The 25,229-nt window shown below is 40.5% G+C and overlaps 1 protein-coding gene across 6 annotated transcripts in view; it reads right to left on the bottom strand.

Annotated features, from left to right (window-relative positions):
• Positions 1-25,229, bottom strand: part of LOC129556404 (zinc finger MYM-type protein 2) — a 69,790-nt gene that overhangs the window by 40,459 nt on the left and 4,102 nt on the right. For 4 of the 6 annotated variants that reach the window (XM_055426419.2, XM_055426418.2, XM_055426421.1 and 1 more), the window contains exon 3: positions 3,068-3,924. In XM_055426419.2, the coding sequence (XP_055282394.1) occupies positions 3,068-3,914 (847 nt within the window). In that variant the 5' untranslated portion in view covers positions 3,915-3,924. The remainder of the gene's footprint in view (positions 1-3,067; positions 3,925-25,229) is intronic. The other 2 variants (XM_055426422.1, XM_055426420.2) reach the window with 1 other exon arrangement.

Below are 25,229 nucleotides of genomic sequence, written 5' to 3'. Positions count from 1 at the left end.
TGGCCTCTACGTACATCACATAATATCAAAGAAATCAGAGTGTTACACAGACATGGGGACCAACGCACCACCACCCAGGGGTGCTGCCCCTGCCAGCAGCACAGCCTACCGGGCATGGCACTGAGAGCTGGGAGTCCAGCGCTAGGGAGCAGAAGTCCACCCCTCTCCCCTTCACAGTCCTCTTCAGTGGGATGAGCAGTGAGTTTCCAGCCCACCGCTGGGCACCGCTCCACAGCTTCCCGATGCAACAGGAATGTGTGTGTGCATGCTCCGTTGCTCAGTTGTGTCCAGCTCTTTTGCAACCCCATAGACTGCAGCAATACCAATACATTTTGAAAGTTTTCATGATATTGCTTCTAACTTCTACTACTTTCTCCTCTTGTAGTATTTTTCCTTTTGAGCTCCTTGTGAAATTTGAACTTCCATACAAAAAAGATGTCCTTTCATATGAAAAACAAAGTACGAATACATCCAGAGTATGAGGACATTTTTTTACTATCAAAACCTTAAAGAGGGCAAGTTCCTGGTTCTGACCAGTCCACTGACCTAGTGGTTTCCAGGGGCTACATACACTGCTATTCAAATTTTACCTAATCCACAAACCCCTCCAAATAAATCATACTTTATACAGAGAGTAAACAGAGTGCAATCCAGAATCCTGTCACCCTGCTACCATGAGGGCCGGTTTTAATGAAGAGGTAAAAATACTAATGAACACAAAGAATGCAAATCACTGAAATGGCAGTTCCATTTCATGAAGGGCTGTCAAACAAAAATTTTATTTGAATATATGTTAGAAGGAATAGCTTTTACAACATAAATAGTGGCTCCTTAGAATTTTCAACTCTGTAGGCTTCTCATTTGAATATATACTTAAAGGAACCTATTTAAACCTAAAATCATCTATTAACTTGACTTTGAAAAACGGCAAATTTTTTTCAATTTAGTTTTAGGTCCTGTAAACTAAACACAGTAGCTCCTTTTATCTATACTTTAGCTCTTACATTTCCCCTACTTTCAAATTTTCACCTCCTCCAACATCAACACACTTCTAGGAATGGAAGGGACTTAAGCATTCTATCTGAAGCCTCTGTTTTACACAAGGGACATCAAGGAATAGAGGTTAATTTGCCAGTCATCATTAGTCTAAGAGCCAGCATAAACACCTAGGATGTTGCAATTCTCCATTACAAACAAAGACTGCAGATACACACAAAAGCTAATCTGTAAACTCAGCTAATCTGTAAACTCAGGAGCAAGAGGTGTATATGGCTTTCTGATGCCCACTTGATATTCCCTAACTCAGCAACAGTCCTCAAATACTAGGGGTCCCAAGACACCTGGATAAGAATATTCTTAAGAGTTATTTAAATACTAAAAACTGGAATTGAACTAAATAGAGAATTAACAAAATCAAACATATACTCTTGATATGGTCAAAAGTTACAAATCTACTGTTAGGTATTTAAAGGGGCGAGAGGAAGGGAAAGTGTGCAAAGCTAGACCTATCCTGCAATCTCAGGTTACAATTAAATGTACCATCCTCAACAGTAAAGACTGCACACTACGTTCTTTTTCATGTTTTTAATATATTTAAAATTATGAGACAAAATAGCTATTTTGAAACTAATTTGACTATTATCATGTCTTAAACTTTTATGTGAGCCAGAAGGAAAGATATACAGCTGATAGCAGTTTAAATTGGTAAAACCTTTCCAGAAGGCAGCATGACAAACTCTTTCCACAACTTAAAAATACTCGCACAAATTCACATACACATGCACACATCAATGACCTACCAACAAATATATGTAAAAACATACATTAGAATTTTTCAAAACTAAGTATTAAGAAATATACTTTTTTCAAAATCACTATAAACCAGAACCTTTTTATAACCAATGATGTTTGGACGGATAGAAGCAGTGACACTCTCTGACACAGTAACTTGACTTCTAGGAGTAAATGTTAAGAAATCATCAGAAATTTGAGCGGAAAAAAGTTCATCATATACCAAAAACAGCCAAAAAAGGAAAATAATGTAAAAGCCAAATATGGCGACTGGTATAACGAAACCCACTGTGCAGTCATTACAACTTCCATGTGTAAACAATTTTAGTGGCATGAAAAAATACAGAGCCACATTAAGTGGAGGGAAAACAAGAAGGAACATTATGAAGAACTGCACTCAAGCAAGTTAAGAAATACAAAGGAGAAAAAATGACAACCAGTCACTCAAACCATTATCAACAGTGGTAGGAAACCTTCAGTTAATCACCTATAAAGGTTTCTCCCCACCGGTTTTCAATTATGGATTTTCCAAACATTCTTCAGTAATTAGACATTACTCTCATATCCAAAAAGAATAAGTAAGAAAAAACTAGTATGTCACAAAACATTCTACACAGCCTCTGTTTCAGCCATTTCTTATTATTCCCCACAATCCTAGGCTGATAAAGCTTAAAATGATGAAGCCTAAGAAGAGAAGGTACACGAGAGACAGGGAGGCCTCACATGGTCAGGAAAAGCCACAGAACTCTTCTCACAGCTTCCACAGAGTAAAGCTGCCTGCAGAAAGTATTTTCAAATAGTCAAGAAATTTACCAATCTTTACAGGTTAAAAAAAAATTAGTGCTAGTAAGTAAAAATTAAAATCAGACAGGCAGTCAAAATTAAACACAAACCTAAATGCAATTACACAACATTATATTGCTCCTCACATGTACTAACTATCTTTTCATTCTCTATTTGCACATTAAAACCATACCATTAAAAACACACGAGCATAAAATGAGTATATGACAAATAGAATGCCAAATTATTATTAGACTTGAGTATGGTGAATAGAGTATTTTGTTCTGATTAATTTTCTAATACTCTACAGAGAAATATTACATACATAGTTTTATATCTCTTATTAGTTAAAATGTGAAACTTGAAAGTCAACAGAATTAACACACCTTACATGAGTAAACTAACGAAAATAGCACCAATTAGGACACGGAAAGAAGAACCTGCCTGTAAACAATCCCTAGAGGGGGAACGGGAGAGGACCCTCACTGCTTACCAGGATTGTGATGAGCTGCAGACTCTCCGTTCTGAAATGCATCTCCTGCCACATTCATTCTACCAGGATTGAAAGGTCCTACTGCAGTCTTGGTCTGTGAAGTTAAAGACGGGGTGTATGTTTGCATATTAACACCAAAATTACTTGACTGCAGTCCATTAGAGACATCTCCCAAGCTGGCATTCTGCAGGGATGTTACGTGTGTGATCATCAGGTTCATGTCTCTCCCGTCAGTGTGTTCTAACTGGCCATCACTCACAGAGCCGACGCCTGTTTCTAAGGTCGTGACGTTAGCGATCTGAATCTCAGAGTCTGGTTCTGTGGTGATACCACTATTACCCATTCCTGCATTTACCTTACTTCTTGAAAAACTGGAAGGGGAGAAATCCACATCATTGGTTCTGTTTTTAGACTCAGATGGTCTCCGTTCAATGAAATTGGAGGAATTTTTCTCTTGCCCTTGATTTGTTTCCATATCCTCCTCATCATCAATGACGATCGTCTCACTTACACTCCCCTTCTGAGAAGCCAATTCTTTTGAGGAAGGAAGAATTTTGGAATCATTTCCTGGCAGCTCTTCATTTTTCGATGATGTAAATGTTATGGTTCTTTGATCAGCCACCACTGGTGCACAAGGAGGAGGCGGCTGTACTGGTTCAATAAACACAACATCATCGTCGTCTTCCACTGATGAGCTCTGAAATTTATTAGATCTATTCACTAAAGGATTAGGTGGCCCACTAAACGAATTTCCTACATCCGTGAGACTAGCTGCCATGGCCGTCCTCCCCAACAGGACAGGAGTCTGATCAGTCACTTCCAATACTCCTGCTGAACCTGTGTCCATGCCAAAGACCCTGTTAAGGAGACGGAAAGAAGACACACATTACAAATGTCAGTATATAGCTTTTGATATGACTCAAATTAAAAGAATTTTTTGAAGGTACTTTTACTTTCTTTCTTACTCTAAGTAACAACAATTCTTATCGATGATCCAGGAAAAATTTGATATCCATTCTGTGATCTTCCCTCATTCACTAATCATTTCATACAGTTTAACACGTGAACTTCTTGCAATATAAAAATACAGGTAATTATACAATTTTCAATAAGAAAATGCAGTATATTTGCAACCTTATCTTCTCTACCACTGCCTACCATATAAATTTTAACACTGAAAACATAGATAAATCGTTTCACACACATGTGAACAAAAAAATTACTAAAATCTGATCATGACAATCTCCTGATATTTATCCCACTTATTCAGTGTATTGAATAAAATGACATGATTTAATCTCCAACTTTCCTTACCTTATCTTTTTTTTTTTAATCCACTGTTCTCACATTCCCTGCTCCCATATAGCTATGTGATTAAATCCTCCTGAGAATCTGAAATCTTTGTCAACTGCATCCACAAAGCGTAAATGCCCACTGCCCTGCCCTTCGTGTCCATCTATCAGGCTGCATAACGGTCCTGACAACATCAGATACTAAGCCCTGGAACCTATAACTGTTACCTCACATGGAAAGGGGGTCTGTGCAAAGATGATGATGAGAAAGGACTTCAAAATGGGCTTAGCTGGGTGGGGCCTGAACACACCTCTTGTACCCCATCAAGAGGTGGAGGAGACAACAGGCACCAAGACCAGAGGCAGCTGCGGAGAGGGAAAGACACAGCCCAGCATGTCACAGCACCAAAACCTACAGGAGGTGAGGAGCGAGCCCTCCCCAGAGCCTCCTGGGCAAGCTCAGCTCTGGTGACACCTTGGCTTGAGCTCCAGGCCACCAATTTCTGACTTGTGACTTCTAAGTTTGTGGTAATTTGTTACAATAGTCCTAGGAAAATATTATCCACCCCTTGGTTACATCTTCAAAATAACCCTGATAGAGCTGTAATATTTGTCCCGTGTTCATGACTTAGAAATTGTGGCTCAGAGACACTAACTAACCAAGTCACACAGCTAGAATGCATCACCAGGTCTTCACCGCAACAGTCCAAACTCCTCATGACTCTGCCAGTCGACTCGTATTTCTGAGCACCTACTACACAGGCAGGGCTGTGCCGAAGCCAAAGAGACAGCAGAGAGTTAACAATGAAACAGTCAGAAAGGAAAAAATAAGTTACTGAGCAGACAGATGATGAGGTGATGGGCACGGATGGTAGCAGACCCAGTCCTGAACATGGATCACCTTCATCTCAGAGGCTAAACTGGAAAAAACAACAAGGAGGGAAAATGCGGGTTAAGTACAGACTGCAGGTCAATTTGCAGACAGACAGACAGGACAGTGAAGTGGTTTGTACCCTACACCCTCAGAGGAGACAAGACTGCAGCTGTGCAGGAGTGGAAACCTGGTCTAAGGGCCCAGTGCCAACTCTGAACTGCCTGGTAACCCTTCTCCTCTCATAAGGTCACTCAGCCCAGTCTGAAAACACAGAAGCTTACAAACACTGCTTCATCTATACAGCCATTTGCTTACACTGCAACAAAAGCCTCTGGACGGAAGACGACCACCCTAATATAAATAATTTTCACACTGACAGACAGCTGACAGGCATGGAGAAACTATTCACTGTGTGTTTTGGTGCATTTTCTGAATTTGTGAGCACGACTTATCACTTATTAAGTTAAAATTTAAATTTTAGAAAAAACAGTGGGTAACAGGATGAAGAAAAAAGACCAAAGACCTCTGTGAGCAGGTGACACTTCACTGAGACCTTGAATGACAAGCAAGAGCTAACTGGGAAACTGGAGTGAGGGCAGCTCCCACAGAAGCCCAACAGGAACAAGGCTGACATTTCCCACACTAGGGCGAAGGTCAAACATAACTGGAACAGGTCCATGGAGGGGAACAGGACAAGGCAAGAGGAGACACAAAAACAAGCAAAGAACTCACCAAAGTCAGCAAGTCAGGTTAATAACTGCATTCAACAAAGATTTATGGAGCACCCAGTATACACAAGACATAGTCTGAGGCGTTGAGGAAAATCAATAAACCAAACAGGTCAATACCCCTGCCATCAGAAATCGTGAACCTGGGAGTCACCTGATGGTCTAGTGGTTAGGACCCCAGGCTTTCACTTCCGAGGCCCAGATTCAAGCAACCACCAGGAACTATTCTAAAATTCCACAAGCAAGGAAAAAAACAACCAAAACCTGTGAATCACTATGTTGTACACTTGAAACTTTTAGAATATCGTAACTCAATACTTCAATTAAGAAAAAGCAGTAGCTCAGATATATAAATCAAAAGTGCCCAAGGTTCCAAGACAATGTCAGGACTCCACTCACTCTGCACAAAGCTTGGCTCCAAGGCTTCCCTGGTGCTCTAGTGGCTAGGATAGACTGGCTAATGCAGGGGACACAGGTTCGGTCCCTGGTCTGGGAAGATCCCACGTTTGGTGGAGATCCCAGGCCCGTGCTTCACAACTACTGAGCCAGCACCATAGAGCCCACGAGCCACAACAACTGAAACCCACACTGTAGAGAATGTGCTCCACTACAAGAGAAGCCACCGCCACGAGAAGCCCACACATCACATGCAGAGAAAGTCCACACAGTAATGAAGACCCAGCACTGCCAAAAATAAATATTTTATTTAAGAAAAAAAGCTTGATCCTACTACTCTTTTCATTCTTCTTGTTTAAGCTGTTTGTTTCAGGATGGAAGACATGCTAATACTGGAAAATGAGAAAAGACATATGACCTCATTCAAATCCCTTATGATTATACAGTGGAAATAGATTTAAGGGACTAGATCTGATTGATAAGAGTGCCTGATGAACTCTGGACGGAGGTTCGTGACATTGTACAGGAGACAGGGACCAAGACCATCCCCATGGAAAAGAAATGCAAAAGAGCAAAATGGCTGTCTGAGGAGGTCTTACAAATAACTGTGAAAAGAAGAGAAGCGAAAAGCAAAGGAGAAAAGGAAAGATATAAGCATCTGAATGCAGAGTTCCAAAGAATAGCAAGGAGAGATAAGAAAGACTTCCTCAGTGATCAATGCAAAGAAATAGAGGAAAACAACAGAATAGGAAAAACAAGAGAGTTCTTCAAGAAAATTAGAGATTCCAAGGGAACATTTCATGCAAAGATGGGCTCGTAAAGGACAGAAATGGTATGGACCTAACAGAAGCAGAAGATATTAAGAAGAGGTGGCAGGAATACACAGAAGAACTGTACAAAAAAGATCTTCATGACCAAGATTGTCACGATAACGTGATCACTGACCTAGAGCCAGACATCTTGGAATGTGAAGTCAAGTGGGCCTTAGAAAGCATCACTACAAACAAAGTTAGTGGAGGTGATGGAATTCCAGTTGAGCTATTTCAAGTCTTGAAAGATGATGCTGTGAAAGTGCTGCACTCAATATGCCAGCAGATTTGGAAAACTCAGCAGTGGCCACAGGACTGGAAGAGGTCAGTCTTCATTCCAATCCCAAAGAAAGGCAATGCCAAAGAATGCTCAAACTACTGCACAATTGCACTCATCTCACACGCTAGCAAAGTCATGCTCAAAATTCTCCAAGCCAGGCTTCAGCAGTATGTAAAACGTGAACTCCCAGATGTTCAAGCAGGTTTTAGAAAAGGCAGAGGCACCAGAGATCAAATTGCCAACATCCGCTGGATCATGGAGAAAGCAAGAGAGTTCCAGAAAAACATCTATTTCTGCTTCATTGACTATGCTAAAGCCTTTGACTGTGTCGATCACAATAAACTGTGGAACATTCTGAAAGAGATGGGAATACCAGACCACCTGACCTGCCTCTTGAGAAACCTGTATGCAGGTCAGGAAGCAACAGTTAGAACTGGACATGGAACAACAGACTGGTTCCAAATAGGAAAAGGAGTGCATCAAGGTTGTATATTGTCACCCTGCTTATTTAACTTCTATGCAGAGTACATCATGAGGAACGCTGGGCTGGAAGAAGCACAAGCTGGAATCAAGATTGCCGGGAGAAATATCAATAACCTCAGATATGCAGATGACACTACCCTTATGGCAGAAAGTGAAGAGGAACTCTAAAGCCTCTTGATGAAAGTGAAAGAGGAGAGTGAAAAGGTTGGCTTGAAGCTCAACATTCAGAAAACAAAGATCATGGCATCTGGTCCCATCACTTCATGGGAAATAGATGGAAAAACAGTGGAAACAGTGTCAGACTTTATTTTTTGGGGCTCCAAAATCACTGCAGATGCCGATTTCAGCCATGAAATTAAAAGACGCTTGCTCCTTGGAAGGAAAGTTATGACCAACCTTGATAGTATATTAAAAAGCAGAGACATTACTTTGCCAACCAAGGTCCGTCTAGTCAAGGCAATGGTTTTTCCCGTGGTCATGTATGGATGTGAGAGTTGGACTGTGAAGAAAGCTGATCACCGAAGAATCGATGCTTTTGAACTGTGGTGCTGGAGAAGACTCTTGAGAGTCCCTTATACTGCAAGGAGATCCAACCAGTCCATTCTAAAGGAGATCAATCCTGGGTGTTCATTGGAGGGACTGATTCTAAAGCTGAAACTGCAATACTTTGGCCACCTCATGCGACGAGTTGACTCATTGGAAAAGACTCTGATGCTGGGAAAGGTTGGGGGCGGGAGGAGAAGGGGACGACGGAGAATGAGATGGCTGGATGGCATCACCGACTCTGTGGACATGAGTTTGAGTGTAGTCAGGGAGTTGGTGATAGACAGGGAGGCCTGGCGTGCTGTGATTCATGGGGTCGCGGAGAGTCGGACACGACTGAGCGACTGATCTGATCTGATCTGATAAGGAAAATGGATACTTTCATTTATAAATTTAAGGGGTGACTATTTTGCCTTACTCAAAGACTTAAAAATTATCATTCTATGCTCTAAGACACTTTAAGTGTTATTATTTTTTTTTAGCTGCACCATGCAGCATTCAGAATCTTAGTTTCCCAACCAGTGACTGAACCCAGGCCCTTGGCAGTGAGAGTACAGAATCCTAACCACTGGACCACCAGGGAATTTCCCTAAGACACTTTAAATACACTTTCAAATATTAAAATATATGCTATATTAACCTAATAAGGAAGACTTGTTTATGGTAAAACAACAGCATGTGCTGGGAGAAACCTTCATACAAGGCCTTCACTTAACTTTAAGTAAACATTAAAAATTTTTAACCTCACTACAGAAAGTTTTAGATGCTGAAATAAGTTGAATAACATTTGATTCAAAATTTTAATTACTGATTCAATTAGGTTCTCTTAAAATACAAGTACATTCATCCAGTAATAGCTAACATGTATTTAATACTTATTATGAGCCAAATATTCATGATGATTAAACATTTAAAAAACTCAATGAAAAGTAAAATCATCATCTCCCTTATACAGATTTTTGAAAAAATGCAATCCTCCAAAGTAAACTGCCCAGGACTTCCCTGGTGGTCAAGTGGTTAAGAGACACCATTGAAGGAGGCATGGGTTTGACCCCTGGTCAGGGAACTAAGATTCCACATACCACAGACACACACACACACAAAAACTAAAAGTAAGCTGCCAAGACCACGGTGAGAAAATGGGAGAGGTCAGGATCTGAATATTCGTAACTACTATATGTTATTGATTATTAAACAACAAAATAATAAAGCACAATTCTTATTAATTAAAAAATAAAAGACCACACCATTCAATAAAAAAAGTAACCAAATCAGTATGTGAAATATACAAGTATCAAAAGGAAGAAATATCAAGCCCAAAGTGCCAGGGTAAGATGACATGTAACACAAATGGAACTGACTTGCAGTTAACATCCATCTGTCGGAAGGAAAGAAGTATCTTCATCAACACAACAATTTTCAGAAGAATGTGGTGTAAATCCACTGAGCTTAGGGAATGCAAAGGCTTTTAAAGCATGAGTTTTGGGTATCTTTTCTATATTTCAGCATACCTAAAACAAGAGGACAATTTCTGGAGCTTAAGACAGAACTGAATCCCCAGTGCCCTCTGGTGGCTGTGAGGTATCCCTTCATGTCTCCTCCCAGTGTAACTGTGAGGAGAGAAGACTTCTCTTACTGCACAGTTCTCATCGCCTCATTTCTCCTCCCAGTGTAACTGTGGGGAGACAGAAGACCTCTTACTGCACAGTTCTCTGCAGTAATCCACGTTTCAAAACAAAGTAATTACTCAGCCATAACAGTTCTTTCCAAATCCCAGACTATAAATAAATGTGGTCACTTCTATACGCCACAGAGAATATGCTTCAACTACCACCCACTGAGCCCTATAAAGAAAAGATAATCTAATTCAAGTTGGTCACTTCTACCTTATCCAAATAAAATCTATTCCCTTCAGCCACTTTTCTATACTAAATCAATTCTAATTAGCTATTTAACACCAAGTAAATAACTTCACTTTTCTGGGCTTCAATTTTCCCTAAAATAAATGGCATTTATTTTACGGTTTTTCTTAGAATTTAAAAAGATAACTGAATGTGAAAATCAATTAACATATTGTTGCTGCTGCTAAATCGCTTCAGTCATGTCCGACTCTGTGTGACCCCATAGACAGCAGCCCACCAGGCTCCCCCGTCCCTGGGATTCTCCAGACAAGAACACTGGAGTGGGTTGCCATTTCCTTCTCCAATGCATGAAAGTGAAAAGTGAAAGTGAAGTCCCTCAGTTGTGTCCGACCCTCAGCGACCGCATGGACTGCAGCCTACCAGGCTCCTCTGTCCATGGGATTTTCCAGGCAAGAGTACTGGAGTAGGGTGCCACTGCCTTCTCCTCCTAAAAATTACCAGGCAGTTTTGTCTGTACCTCAAGATTTTGGTAAGTTTCTAATTCATTTTTAGGCTTCCTTGTGATACTGCTTCACTGTTATGGACCACATGCTTGTGTCCCCCTTCAAATTCATTAGATGGTATAAGGAGGTGAGGCCTCTGCGAGGCGACTAAGTCAGGAAGGTGGGGCCCTCATGAGTGACTGTTTTATAAAAGACACCAGAAAGCTCCCTCTCCCACCACATGAGGACACAGCAGGAAGAGGGAAGCCTGTCTGTGAACAGGAAGCAAGCCCTCACCAGCACCTGGTCTGCAGAAGCCAAAACCATGGACTTTCTGGCCTCCAGAACTCTGAGATATGAAGGTCTATTGTCTTTGGTACTTCTGTTATACCAGCCCAAGTGGACTGAGACAATCGTCATAAATTATAAATGCTTTCACAGCTTTACTTGGTCTTTGATTCCATGAGAATCAATTAACCCCAATACTTGATGTTCTCATGAAAAAAAGAAAAGGTAGTTAAAAAATAAAATGTTTGGGACTTCCCTGATGGTCCAGTTGGTTAAGATTCTGTGCTTCCAATTCAGGGGGCATCAGTTCTATCCCTGGTCAGGGAACTAAGATCCCACATGCCACGTGGCATGGCCAATAAATAAATAAAATGTTGACATTCATTACAATAAAGTATTAGTAGTCACTAAGAAAAGCTGGTGAACTTTCAATGAAAATCACAAAGAAAACATTTCAAAATGACTCAAGAAAAATACTCATTCCTTATTTTCTCACTGATGAGACTGAGCTTTCTAGGTACCAAAGGAGGTACAAAGAAAGCTAAGGCTAATTCTTCTCTACAGTAAAGGCTATTATTCAACATGTGTTTATAGTACCTATAATACTTCTGAGGCAGTATGACAAATTAAACTTTTTAAAAATAAAAATCCCTGGGAATTCCCGGGTGGTCCAGTGGTTAGAGCTTTACACCTAACCACTGCCACTATCTAACCCTGTGCTTCCAGTGCAGGGAGTATGAGTTTAACCTCTGGTTAGGGAACTGAGATCCTGCAGGCCCTGTGGTGCAACCCCAAAAAAAGTAAACAAACAACTGGAGAGGGTGTGGACAAAAGGGAACCCTCCTACACTGTTGGTGGGAACATAGATTGGTGCTGCCACTATAGAGAACAGTATCAGCTCAGTTCAGTTCAGTCGCTCAGTCGTGTTCGACTCTCTGCGACCCCATGAATCACAGCACGCCAGGCCTCCCTGTCTATCACTAACTCCCGGAGTTCACTCAAACTCATGTCCATCGAGTCGGTGATGCCATCCAGCCATCTCATTCTCTGTTATCCCCTTCTCCTCCCGCCCCCAACCTTTCCTAGCATCAGAGTCTTTTCCAGTGAGTCAACTCGTCACATGAGGTGGCCAAAGTACTGGAGTTTCAGCTTCAGCATCAGTCCTTCTAATGAACACCCAGGACTGATCTCCTTTAGAATGGACTGGTTGGATCTCCTTGCAGTCCAAGGCACTCTCAAGAGTCTTCTCCAACACCACAGTTCAAAAGCATCAATTCTTTGGTGATCAGCTTTCTTCACAGTCCAACTCTCACATCCATACATGACCACGGGAAAAACCATTGCCTTGACTAGACGGACCTTTGTTGGCAAAGTAATGTCTCTGCTTTTTAATATACTATCTATAGAGGTTTCTTTAAAAAAAACTAAAAATAGAGCTATCACATGATCCAGCAATCCTACTTCTGAGCACATATCTGGAAAAGATGAAAACTCAATCTAGAAAAAGATATATATACACCTCAATGCTCACAGTAGCAATATTCACAAGAGCCAAGACATGGAAGCAATCTAAGTGTCCACTGACAGGAAAATGGATACAGATGTGGTGGATATATACACAGTAAAATATTACTTGGTCAGAAGAAAGAATTCACATCAACACAGACGGACCTAGAGATTATCATACTAAATGAGGGAAGTCAGATAAAGACAAGTGTCATATGACATCACTAGCACAATCTAAAAAATGATACAAATTTAGACTCATAGACACAAGAAAAACTTACCGTTACCAAAAGGGAAAGGGGGGTGGGGGTGGATAAATTAGGAATTTGGGGTTAACAAATACACAGTATTGGTATTTCTCTGGCAGTCCAGTGGTTTAAGACTTCACCTTCCAATGCAATGGGTTCAATCCCTGGTTAGGAATCTAAGCAGCTAAGATCCCACACTGTCTCCTGCCCAAAAAACCAAAATATTAAAACAGAAGCAATACTGTAACAAATCTAGCAAAGAATTTAAAAATGGTCCACAGGAAAAAAAAAAAAGTCTTTAAAAAAAAAACACACAGATAAACACTGCTGCTGCTGCTGCTAAGTCGCATCAGTCGTGTCCGACTCTGTGCGACCCAAAAGATGGCAGCCCACCAGGCTCCCCCGTCTCTGGGATTCTCCAGGCAAGAACACTGGAGTGGGTTGCCATTTCTTTCTCCAATGTGTGAAAGTGAAAAGTGAAAGTGAAGTCGCTCAGTCGTGTCTGACTCTTAGCGACCCCATGGACTGCAGCCTACCAGGCTCCTCTGCCCAAGGGATTTTCCAGACAAGAGTACTGGAGTGGGTTGCCATTGCCTTCTCCGAGATACACACTACTATATATAAAATAAACAAGAACCCACTGTAAAGCACAGGGAACTACAGTCAATATCTTACAATAACTTATAATAGAAAATAATATGAATAAGAACATATATATATATAAAACTAAAATCACTTCACCGTATACCTGAAACTAACACAACACTGTAAATCAATTATACTTCAATTAAAAAAAATTAACCAAACAAAAGTCCTGGAGATGAAAAATTTAATAGCAGAAATGAAAAAAGTCACTAGAGGGGATTAACAGCAGATCTAAGCAAGCAGAAGAAAGAATCAGTAAAATGAAAGGCAGAATAATTCAAATTATCCAGTCTGGAGAGCAACAAAACAAGAATGAAGAAAAATGAATAGAACCTAAGAATCTGTGAAACACCACTATGTGCACCAATATATGTAACAAAATGAGAAAAGAACAAAAAACGTATTTGAAGAAACAACGGATATAAACTACCCAAATATGATGAATATAATGAGGATAAACACATACACCCAAGAAGCTCAATTCCAAGATGGCCATACCAAGACAGTAATGATCAAATTGTGGACCCAACAGTAAAACAGAATTTTGAAAGTAAGAGAGAAGTGACTCATCATATGCAATGGATCCTCATCACCAGATTTCTCATCCAAAAGCATGGATGTGAAAAGCTATGCCATGACATTTAAAATGGTGGGAAAAAATATCTGTCAACCGAAAATGCTATATCCAACAAAACATTCCTCCAACAAACATGAGAAGTTAAGACATTCCCCAGAAAAACAAAGGCGAATTTATTACCTGTAGACCTACCCAATATGAAATGTTAAAGGGAATCCTTCAAGCAAAAATACAAACTACAGAGTAAGTTGAAGTTCTTAGAAATACAGAACACAAATGAATACATTATATATAAAAACAAAAAAGCAACAGGAAGCCAGTATTAATGTACCTTTGGCTTATAACTACTTATTGCCCTATGATTTAAAAGGCAAAAGCATAAAACAATAATTATCAATATGTTAATGAACACACACATATAAAGATGTTATTGGCAACAAACCTAATGTAAAGGGAAGGACAGAGTTGTGTAACAGGCAGAGCATTCACAGATTGTTCAAACGAAGACTATCATTTCTATTAAGTTGTTGTAATACTAAGATTCTTATTTTAATCCTCAAAGTAACCATTATAAAAATAATTACAAACTATATAGGAAAGAAAGGAATCAAAATGGTACACTAGAAAAAATTAAACACAAGAGAAGGTGATAATAAAAGAAATGGGGGGGATGCGGATTTCAGACAGACAGAAAACAAGTCACAAAATGGTGGAGGGAAACTTCTTACTCCTTACTAACAATTACTTTAAATGTAAATAGACTAAATTACTGAAAGAGCTTAGGCTGGAAAAAGACACACATGACCCATCTATATTCTATCTAGAAGAGACTCATCTTAGGTAAAAAAAATACAAGGAGGTTAAAAGTAGGATAGAAAAAAGATAACCCATGCATATAATACCCAAAACAGAAATGCAGTGGATGTGTGGATATTAGACAAAATAAACTTTAACTCAAAAAAGCTTAGAAGAGGGCTTCCCCAGTGGCCCAATGGTAAAGAATGCATCTGTAAATACAGGGACACAAGTTCAATCCCTGATCCAAGAAGATCCCACATGACACAAAGCAACTAAGCACTTGTGCTACAACTACTGAGCCTAGCTCTAGAGCCTGGGAATGGCAACTGCTGAGGCCTGCACACCTAAAGCCTGTGTTTCACAAGAGAAGGCCCGAGCACCACATCTAGAGAGTAGCCCATGGAGCAACAAAGAGCCAGCACAGCCAAAAATAAATAAATAATTTTTAAAGCCCTGATTAAAAAGAGAAACATAGGAAATGAGAAAATACTCAAGAGACAAAAGAAAACAAAAACACAACATATTGAAACTTAAGGGATGCAGTGAAAGTTTTACTCAGCAGAAAACTTACTGCTATTAACACCTACATTAAAAATCTCAAACCAATAAACTTCACACCTTAAGAAATCCGAAAAAGAGCTAAATAAACTAAAACTAGCAGAAAGAATGCAGTTAATAAAGATCAGTGCACAGACACACAAAACAAAGAACAGAAAAATAAAGGAAGGGCTTCCCAGGTGGTGCTAGTGGTAAAAGAATCTGCCAGTGCAGGAGACATAAGAGACGTGGGTTCAATCGCTGGCTCCGCTAGGTGCCCTGAAGACGGGCATGGCAACTCACACCAATATTCTTGCCTGGAGAATCCCATGGACAGAGCCTGTACAGTCCATAGGGTCACAAAGAGTTGGACACAACTGAGACAACTTCACATACACACACAAAATCCAGTACAAAATAAAAAGGGGGGAAAAAAGAATGAAAAAAAAATGTTATAAATGAAAGAAAAAATAGAGGAAACAAAAAATTACAAATATGTGGCTCCTTGAAAAAATTCACAAACCTTTAGCTAGATTTACAAGGAAAAAACTCTCTAAAGTTTTTAAAATCAGAAACAAAGGGAATTTCTCTGGTGGTCTGGTGGTTAGGACTTGGCCCTTTCACTACCAGGGCCCATGTTCGATCCCTGGTCCAAGAACTAAGATCGCACAAACCAAGCAGTGCAACCAAAAGAGAAAGAAACTGACATGTGACTAGCAGAACAAATATAAATTTTTTTTAAAAAAATCAGAAATGATAATAAGGTATCACTACTGACTTTATAGAAGTGAATGAATATAACTTAACAATTATATGCCAAAAAACTGGACAACCCAAAATAAGAAAAATTTTAAAAAGGGTAAATTTTTAACACAAACTACAAAAACTGACTCAAGAAGAAACACAAAATCTGAATTATAACATGCAAAGAGACTGAATAAGTAATCAAAAATCTCCCAAAAAAGAAATCAGGACTAACCAGATTCACAGGTGAAGTCTACCAGACATCTAAAGAAGAATTAACACTGTTCTTTCTCAAATTCCTTGTAATGATGTTCAACATAATCAGTCATTGCTGTTGCTGCTAAGTCGCTTCAGTCACGTCACTCTGTGTGACCCCATAGACGGCAGTCCACCAGGCTCCCTGGTCCCTGGGATTCTCCAGGCAAGAACACTGGAGTGGGCTGCCATTTCCTTCTCCAATGTGTGAAAGTGAAAAGTGAAAGGGAAGTCACTCAGTCGTGTCAGACCCTTAGCGACCCCACGGACTGCAGCCTACCAGGCTCCTCCATCCATGGGATTTTCTAGGCAAGAGTACTGGAGTGGCTTGCCATTTAGGGATATGCAAATCAAACCAGGAAAGACATCACATCCATCAGGATGGCTACTATCAAAATAAACAAAAAGTAACAATATTAGTGAAGGGAAACTGGTTAGCTGATTGAAGAAAGGGTGATTCCTTGTGTACTGCTATTGGGAATGTAAAAAGGTGCCACCACTAAAGACAACAGAATGGAGGTTATTCAAAAACTTGAAAAATGGAATTACCATAAAATTTAGCAGTCCCACTCTGGGTATACTATATCCAAAGATTTTTCTCATTGTTAATCATTGTTGTATGGTACCATATGTATCTATTAATATTAAGGGAGTTAGTCAGCATTTCATTGAATTCAGACATATTTGAAGACAAAAAAAATTAATCTTTTACATTATTCAAGTCTTCCCATTCAGATATATGTAAATCTGTCCATTCTGGTTTTCTTGCATGTCTTACTGTATTATTTTACAATTTCCTTCATAAAATTCTGACATATTTGTTATAGTTGTTCCCATTACTTGCAATAGTGAAATGGATTTTTCCCATTACATCATAAAATGTTTACATAGCAAAGAAATGCTATAAATAAGGTGCAAAAATATGAAAAAGATACATGCTATATAATGTCTATACTTGTAATGGAAATAACAAGAAATTATATCCATACTTTAGAAAGAAGACAAACTATTTATTTGATAATATTCAGTGTTGGCAAGAACATGGAAAAACTAGCAGAAAGGGCAGAGTTTTGTGGTCCAGTGGAAAGCAATCTGGCAGTGTCTATAAAAACATGTAATACGCACATGTGCGTGCTCAGTCGCTAAGTTATATCCAACTCTTTGGGACCAGATGGACTATCGCCAATCAGGCTCAACTGTCCTGGGATTTTCCAGGCAAGAATACTGATGTGGGTTGCTATTTCCTCCTCCGGGAGATCCCGACCCAGGGATAGAACCCCTGTCTCCTCTGTCTTCTGCATTAGCAGGCGGGTTCTTTACCACAGAGCCACATGCTGACTGGTTCTCCAGAATCTCCCCCAGAGAAAACACACATGAACCCAAAGAAACTACTTCACATATATTTCATGCAGCATTGTAAATAACAAAAAAAACCCAAATAGACTAAATGTCCACCAACAGAAAATCTAAACTGCTAAGTGGATGTCATGAAGTGCCACACTATTTTAAAAAGAAATCCTTACATACTAACTCAGAAAAATGTCTAAGACATACTACTAAGCGAAAAAACCAAGATGCAGGAAGATGTATATAGTTGTTTTTTGTTGTTCACTTACGAAGTCATGTCTGTGTCTGACTCTTGAGGCACCATGGACAGTACCTGTGGCACACCAGGCTCCTCTGTCCTCCAGTATATCTGGACTTTGCTCAGATTCATGTCCACTGAGTTGGTGATGCTATCTAACCACCTCATCCTCTGCTGCTCCCTTCTTTTGCCCTCAATCTTTCGCAGCATCAGGGTCTTTCCCCATGAGTCGGCTCTTTGCATCAGGTGGCCAAAGTATGGCATATAGCATACATGTTTTCAACATGCACATATAAGTTTAATTTATTATTACAGGTACATGTTAACATATGCCCAGGAAGGATTTAGAGCAATACACACTAAACTGGTACTACTACTTATCTCTGGGCAAGTGAGGAAAGGAGCCAGGAGATCAATGATAGATGAATACAGATTATGACTTCATGTTGCTTTCCATCTAGCCACAAAATTTCTTTTAAGAAAATCTCTTTTAATATCTTTATCAGATATTGGACAATGCTACTATGGTTTTAGAAGCTGATAGAAATTATTTAATTAACACACTAAAAATCCATTCAAGGGCTATGCCAGCATCTAAAAAATAATCTCTTTTGATCTAGTAAATAAATAAATAAATAAATTAATTGATTCAAGTTACCTCTAGAGTGTAGAATTTCCAAGTTAAGGGATAATCTCTTCTTTTCCACAGGGTCAAACTTTAACTGCAAGATAACTTCGAATAATTTTAACTTTCTCTGGGGATCTCATCCACTCCCCTGATTTTAAATAAAACCTCAGTGCCCAGACTGATTAACTCGTCTCAGACGAGGTGTCTCAAAGCCCCAAACCGCCTACTCCCACATCCAAGTCATCTGAACTCCCTTTCACCGTTTATCTACCCCTCCTCCAATCTTTGCCATTTGGCTTCCCAGGTGGCTCAGCGGAAAAGAACCCGCCTGTCAAGCAGGAGACTTGGGTTCAGTCCCTGGGCTGGGAAGATCTCCTGGAGAAGGGCGTGGCAACCCACTCTAGTATCTTGCCTGGAGAATCCCTATCCATGAACAGAGGAGCCTGGCGGGTACAGTCCACATGGGTGGCAGAGAGTCAGACAGGACTGCAGACGGAGCACACATGATTGTCTGCGTACTTGCCCTGGACCTGACACTCTAAGGCTCCTCCTGACCTCACCCAACTGACAACAGGCTCCTCACTCTTCTGCTGAACTAGCGCTACTACCACCACACAGAACTGAGACTTGTGGTCTGGCCTAACATACTGGTCAGTACAATTCAAACATTAATCTGCTGAAGACCTTGGCAACATAAGGAAAGAGATTATCAAAAATGTCAATTGCTTATTTATGTATTTATTTGGCTGCACTGGGTCTTAGTTGCAGCATGTGGGATCTAGTTCCCTGACCAGGGATTAAACTGAGCCCCTGCACTGGGAGCTTGGAGCCTTAGTCACTGGACCACAAAAGGAGTTCCCAAAATGTCAATTGCTGATAATAGTATATATGCAAAATGACTAGTATGCTGAGAACGAAAAAAATCATGATGTTATTTTAAAAATACAAACTTTGAGGGACTTTATATTTATAAACTTTTTCTGTCTGAAAGCTCTAGCTGTGCATCACAATCTTAAAATACTTAACTTAAAAACTTCAACACCTGCTTCATTGACTACGCCAAAGCTTTGACTGTGGATCACAAGTGTGAAAAGTTCTTAAAGAGATGAGAATACCAGACCACCCTACCTGTCTCCTAAGAAACCTGTATGCAGATCAAGAAGCAACAATTAGGACCGGACATGAAACGATTGGTTCAAAACTGGGAAAGAAGTATGACAAGGCTGTATTCTGTCACCTTGTTTATTTAACTTACATGCAGAGTACATCATGTGAAATGCTCGGCTGGATGAATCACATGCTGGAATCAAGGCTGCTGGTTGAAATATTAACCTCAGATATTCAGATGATACCATTCTAACAGCAGAAAGTGAAGAGGAACTAGAGAGCCTCTTGATGAAAGTGAAAGAGGAGTGTGAAAAAGCTGCCTAAAAATTCAACATTCAAAAAACTAAGGTCATGGCATCTGCTCCCATCACTTCATAGCAAAATAGAAGGGGAAAAAGTGGAAGCAGAAACAGATTTTACTTTCTTAGGCTCCAAAATCACTGTGGACTGCAGCCATGAAATTAAGATGCTTGCTCCTTGGAAGAAAAGCTATGACAAACCTAGACAGCATATTTAAAAGCAGAGGCATCACTTTGCCAACAAAGGTCCATATAGTCAAAGCTATGGTTTTTCCAATAGTCATGTACGGATGTGAGAGCTGAACCACAAAGAAGGCTGAATGCCAAAGAACTAATGCTTTTGAACTATGGTGCTGGAGAAGACTCCTGAGAGTCAAACCAGTCAACCCTAAAGGAAAACAACCCTGAGTATTCATTGGAAGGACTGATGCTGAACCTCCAATACTTTGGATACCTGATGTGAAGAGCTGACTTACTGGAAAAGACATTGATGCTGTGAAAGACTGAAGCCAAAAGGAGAAGGGGGTGGCAGAGGATGAGATGGTTAGATAGCGTTACCCACACAATGCATATGAATTTGAGCAAAATCGGGGTGATGGTGGAGGACAGAGGAGCCTAGCGTGCTGCCATACATGGGGTCGCAAAGAGTCAGACATGACTTAAGAGACTGAACAACAACTGCTACACATTACAACTCTAGACTTCAATAAAGAAAGTGAAGTCGCTCAGTCTTGTCTGACTCTTTGTGACCCCAAGGACTGTAGCCTACCAGCTTCTCCGTCCATGGGATTTTCCAGGCAAGGGTACTGGAGTGGGGAGAAGGCAATGGCAACCCACTCCAGTATTCTTGCCTGGAAAATCCCATGGACGGAGAAGCCTGGTAGGCTGCAGTCCATGGGGTTGCGAAGAGTCGGACATGACTGACCGACTTCACTTTCACTTTTCACTTTCATGCCTTGGAAAAGGAAATGGCAACCCACTCCAGTGTTCATGCCTGGAGAATCCCAGGGAAGGGGAAGCCTGGTGGGCTGCTATCTATGGGGTCGCACAGAGTCTGACACAACTGAAGTGACTTAGTAGCAGCAGCAGCAGTACTGGAGTGGGTTGCCATTTCCTTCTCCAGGGGATCGTCCCAAGCCAGGAATTGAACGCAGGGCTCCTACACTGCAGGCAGAAGCTTTACCCTCTGAGCCACTAGGGAAGCCCCTAGACTTCAATAGTACACAAAAATTTATTCTGCAGTTACAAAGTCCTTCAAGTGTTGTATAAAACTTGATCCAAAAAATACATCTTAAAATATGCAATAAAACAACAGATATGCTCAAATGTGTTGTAATCCAACTTTTAACACACTTTAAGATCACCAACTTATCTTGTTGCCCCAAGTTAAGTGATCACCAACTTATCTTGTTAACCCAAGTTAAGTTTTTGGTGCTGGCCTTCAAAATTCTCTTCTCAATACTATTTTAATAACAGAAACCTAAAAGACTCTGATGCTGGGAGGGATTGGAGGCAGGAGAAGGGGACAACAGAGAATGAGATGGCTGGATGGCATCACCAACTCGATGGACATGAGTTTGAGTGAACTCCGGGAGTTGGTGATGGACAGGGAGGCCTGGCGTGCTGTGATTCATGGGGTCGCAAAGAGTCGGACACGACTGAGCAACTGAACTGAAGATTACAAATAGACTTGTTTAAAAAATAAGCTGCACATATAAAAATTTGCAATTCTGATTATGTAAAACAATTTTTTTTGCAGGTAAACAATCAAGATAAAAAATTAAAAACTACAATTGTTACCCAGAGCATCATAGTTGAAAATTATTGATTTACCCAACAGTAACTTTCTCAATGACAATTTATAGGTCTTACATATTGGAGCTGTTCATAAGAATTTTGAGATTTGAATATCTTAAAGTCAAAGTCAAATTGGCTTGGTCCCGTCTGACTCTTTGTGACCCCATAGACTGTAGCCTGCCAGGCTCCTCTGTCCATGGAATTCTCTGGGATAGACTACTGGAGTGGATAGCCATTCTCTTCTCCAGGGCAACTTCCCAAGCCAGGGATCAAACCCAGGTCCGCAGCATTGCAGGCAGATTATTTACCATCTCAGCCACCAGGGAGTATCTTAAAAGTTCTGTTCAATTCTAAAATCCCAATTTGTGCTCTGACAGGAATAGAAAAAAAGTTAACCAATTGAAATAAAAATTGGAAAATACATGGAATCAACACACTGTCTCATGGAATCAACACACTGTCTCATGGAATCAACACACTGTCTCAGCATACTTGCTTCCTAACTTAAAATGCCTTATATAAAATACCGTTAGAGAATCCAATGGGAGAAAGAAAGCACTTGGAAAAACAGTGGATTTTTTTGGGCTCCAAAATCACTGCAGATGCTGATTGCAGCCATGAAATTAAAAGACGCTTGCTCCTTGGAAGGAAAGTTATGACCAACCTTGATAGTATATTAAAAAGCAGAGACATTACTTTGCCAACCAAGGTCCGTCTAGTCAAGGCAATGGTTTTTCCCGTGGTCATGTATGGATGTGAGAGTTGGACTGTGAAGAAAGCTGATCGCCGAAGAATCAATGCTTTTGAACTGTGGTGTTGGAGAAGACTCTTGAGAGTCCCTTATACTGCAAGGAGATCCAACCAGTCCATTCTAGAGGAGATCAATCCTGGATGTTCATTGGAGGGACTGATGCTAAAGCTGAAGCTGCAATACTTTGGCCACCTCATGCGACGAGTTGACTCACTGGAAAAGACTCTGATGCTGGGAAAGGTTGGGGGCGGGAGGAGAAGGGGACAACGGAGAATGAGATGGCTGGATGGCATCACCGACTCGATGGACATGAGTTTGAGTGAACTCCGGGAGTTGGTGATGGACAGGGAGGCCTGGCGTGCTGTGGTGATTCATGGTGTCGCGGAGAGTTGGACACGACTGAGCGACTGAACTGAACTGAACTGCATTGCTTAAAAAAAACATTCAAGATGAATAGGTCAACCTTCTCTTATAATAACTGTTATTCAACATAATATGTGTGACTAATATTACCAGTAGACAGATATGAATGCCTGGAAAAATATACAAAATTTCTAATTACACCACACATTTAGACAACAACAGAGCTCCAGCATGCATACATATTGTTTTCATCACAGTTACAACACAGCATCTGACTAAAGGTAAGGATTCACTTTGCCTCAAATGCATTAGTAAGACACTCTGTACCTCAAACAAGGGCAACATACAATAAAACTTCTAAAAATAGGAACATTGTTGTACAAAGATGGTATGTCAAACTCCATACCCACACAAAGGTCTGAAATGTTCACTGTCAGCATTGGTGTGACATCTGAGTATTCAGAGTTGTCCCACCACATGGGGTACAAGAGTCCAGCGCAAAAGAACCTAGAGAAGAACTTGGAAGAGCAGGGCCACTTTCCCTTTCCCTCAACTGTTTGACAAAGGACAGTAGGAGGAACACATACTATTAAGGATGTCACTAAAGAAGGTACCATAAACATGTGAAGTATTTTTAAATATCAAAATACTTCACAAGTACAACTAAAGGTACCTAACTCACATTAAGTGCACGATAAATTTAAGTATAATAAAGAACGTTGATTTAATCAAAGTGAATTTAAAATTGTTAGGTTATCTTTTTGCCTGGTGCATTAAAGCACCATTAGCTGATGCTTTTAAGTAAAAGAATTTTTAATTCTGAGCTAAATAGTTAAGGAAAACAAGAACCACATCCCTTCAAAAACTGAGACTTTCCTGATGTGAGTGGTTAGGACTCTGAACTTCCACCACAAGGGTCACAAGTTCAATACCTGGTTTGGGAATTAAGATCACACATGCTGCACAGCGCAGTCAGAAAAAAGTATATCCATGTATAAATTATAGTTGGGCCTCCCTTTTACTGGATTCCTTCATTTCAGCAGATCCAACTGCCTGCAGCACTATTAAAAATAATCCAGGCATAAGTGGACCCACAATTCAAATCCATGTAGTTCAAGGGTCAACTGTATTTGAAAGAATCATAGCTTTCATTAGTATACATATTTTGACATTACAGGAAAGTCCTCATTATACATTTTGTATGTCCTCATCTCCAAATGTGTACTTAACATAACCAATTAACCTTCCTCCACCACCATCACAAATAAGTACAAAGAAAAATTTTAGAATGGGAAATCTTTTGGCAAAGTATGTGGTGATAATATAAGCTTTACCCATCTATTGATAATTGAAAGATCTAATCCCTGATCCACTATATCTGAATGATTTAATGCCTTGAAAAGACCTTTAAACTCATTCAGTTCAGTTCAGTTCAGTCGCTCAGTCGTGTCCAACTCTTTGCGACCCCATGAATCACAGCACGCCAGGCCTCCCTCCCATCACCAACTCCCGGAGTTCACTCAAACTCATGTCCATCGAGTTGGTGTTGCCATCCAGCCATCTCATACTCTGTCGTCCCCGTCTCCTCTCGCCCCCAATCCCTCCCAGCATCAGAGTCTTTTCCAGTGAGTCAACTCGTCACATGAGGTGGCCAAAGTATTGGAGTTTCAGTTTTAGCATCAGTCCTTCCAATGAACACCCTGGATTGATCTCCTCTAAAATGGACTGGTTGGATCTCCTTGCAGTCCAAGGGACTCTCAAGAGTCTTCTCCAGCACCACAGTTCAAAAGCATCAATTCTTCGGCGATCAGCTTTCTTCACAGTCCAACTCTCACATCCATACACGACCACGGGAAAAACCATAGCCTTGACTAGACGGACCTTTGTTGGCAAAGTAACGTCTCTGCTTTTTAATATGCTATCTGCTGCTGCCGCCAAGTCGCTTCAGTCGTGTGTCCGACTCTGTGCAACCCCATAGACGGCAGCCCACCAGGCTCCCCCGTCCTGGGATTCTCCAGGCAAGAACACTGGAGTGGGTTGCCATTTCCTTCTCCAATGTGTGAAAGTGAAAAGTGAAAGTGAAGTTCCTCAGTCGTGTCCAACTAGTAGTGACCCCATGGACTGCAGCCCACCAGGCTCCTCTGTCCATGCGATTTTCTAGGCAAGAGTACTGGAGTGGCTTGCCATTATCTAGGTTGGTCATAACTTTCCTTCCAAGGAGTAAGCGTCTTATAATTTCATGGCTGCAATCAGCATCCGCAGTGATTTTGGAGCCCAAAAAAATA

Source organism: Moschus berezovskii, chromosome 13 (genome assembly GCF_049115385.1).
Source record: "Moschus berezovskii isolate FMDL1 chromosome 13, NW_MosBer_1.0, whole genome shotgun sequence".
NCBI classification, from domain to species: domain Eukaryota; kingdom Metazoa; phylum Chordata; class Mammalia; order Artiodactyla; family Moschidae; genus Moschus; species Moschus berezovskii.
Note: the sequence above shows the minus strand (reverse complement) of the source record. Positions and strands in the feature narration are given on the sequence as shown.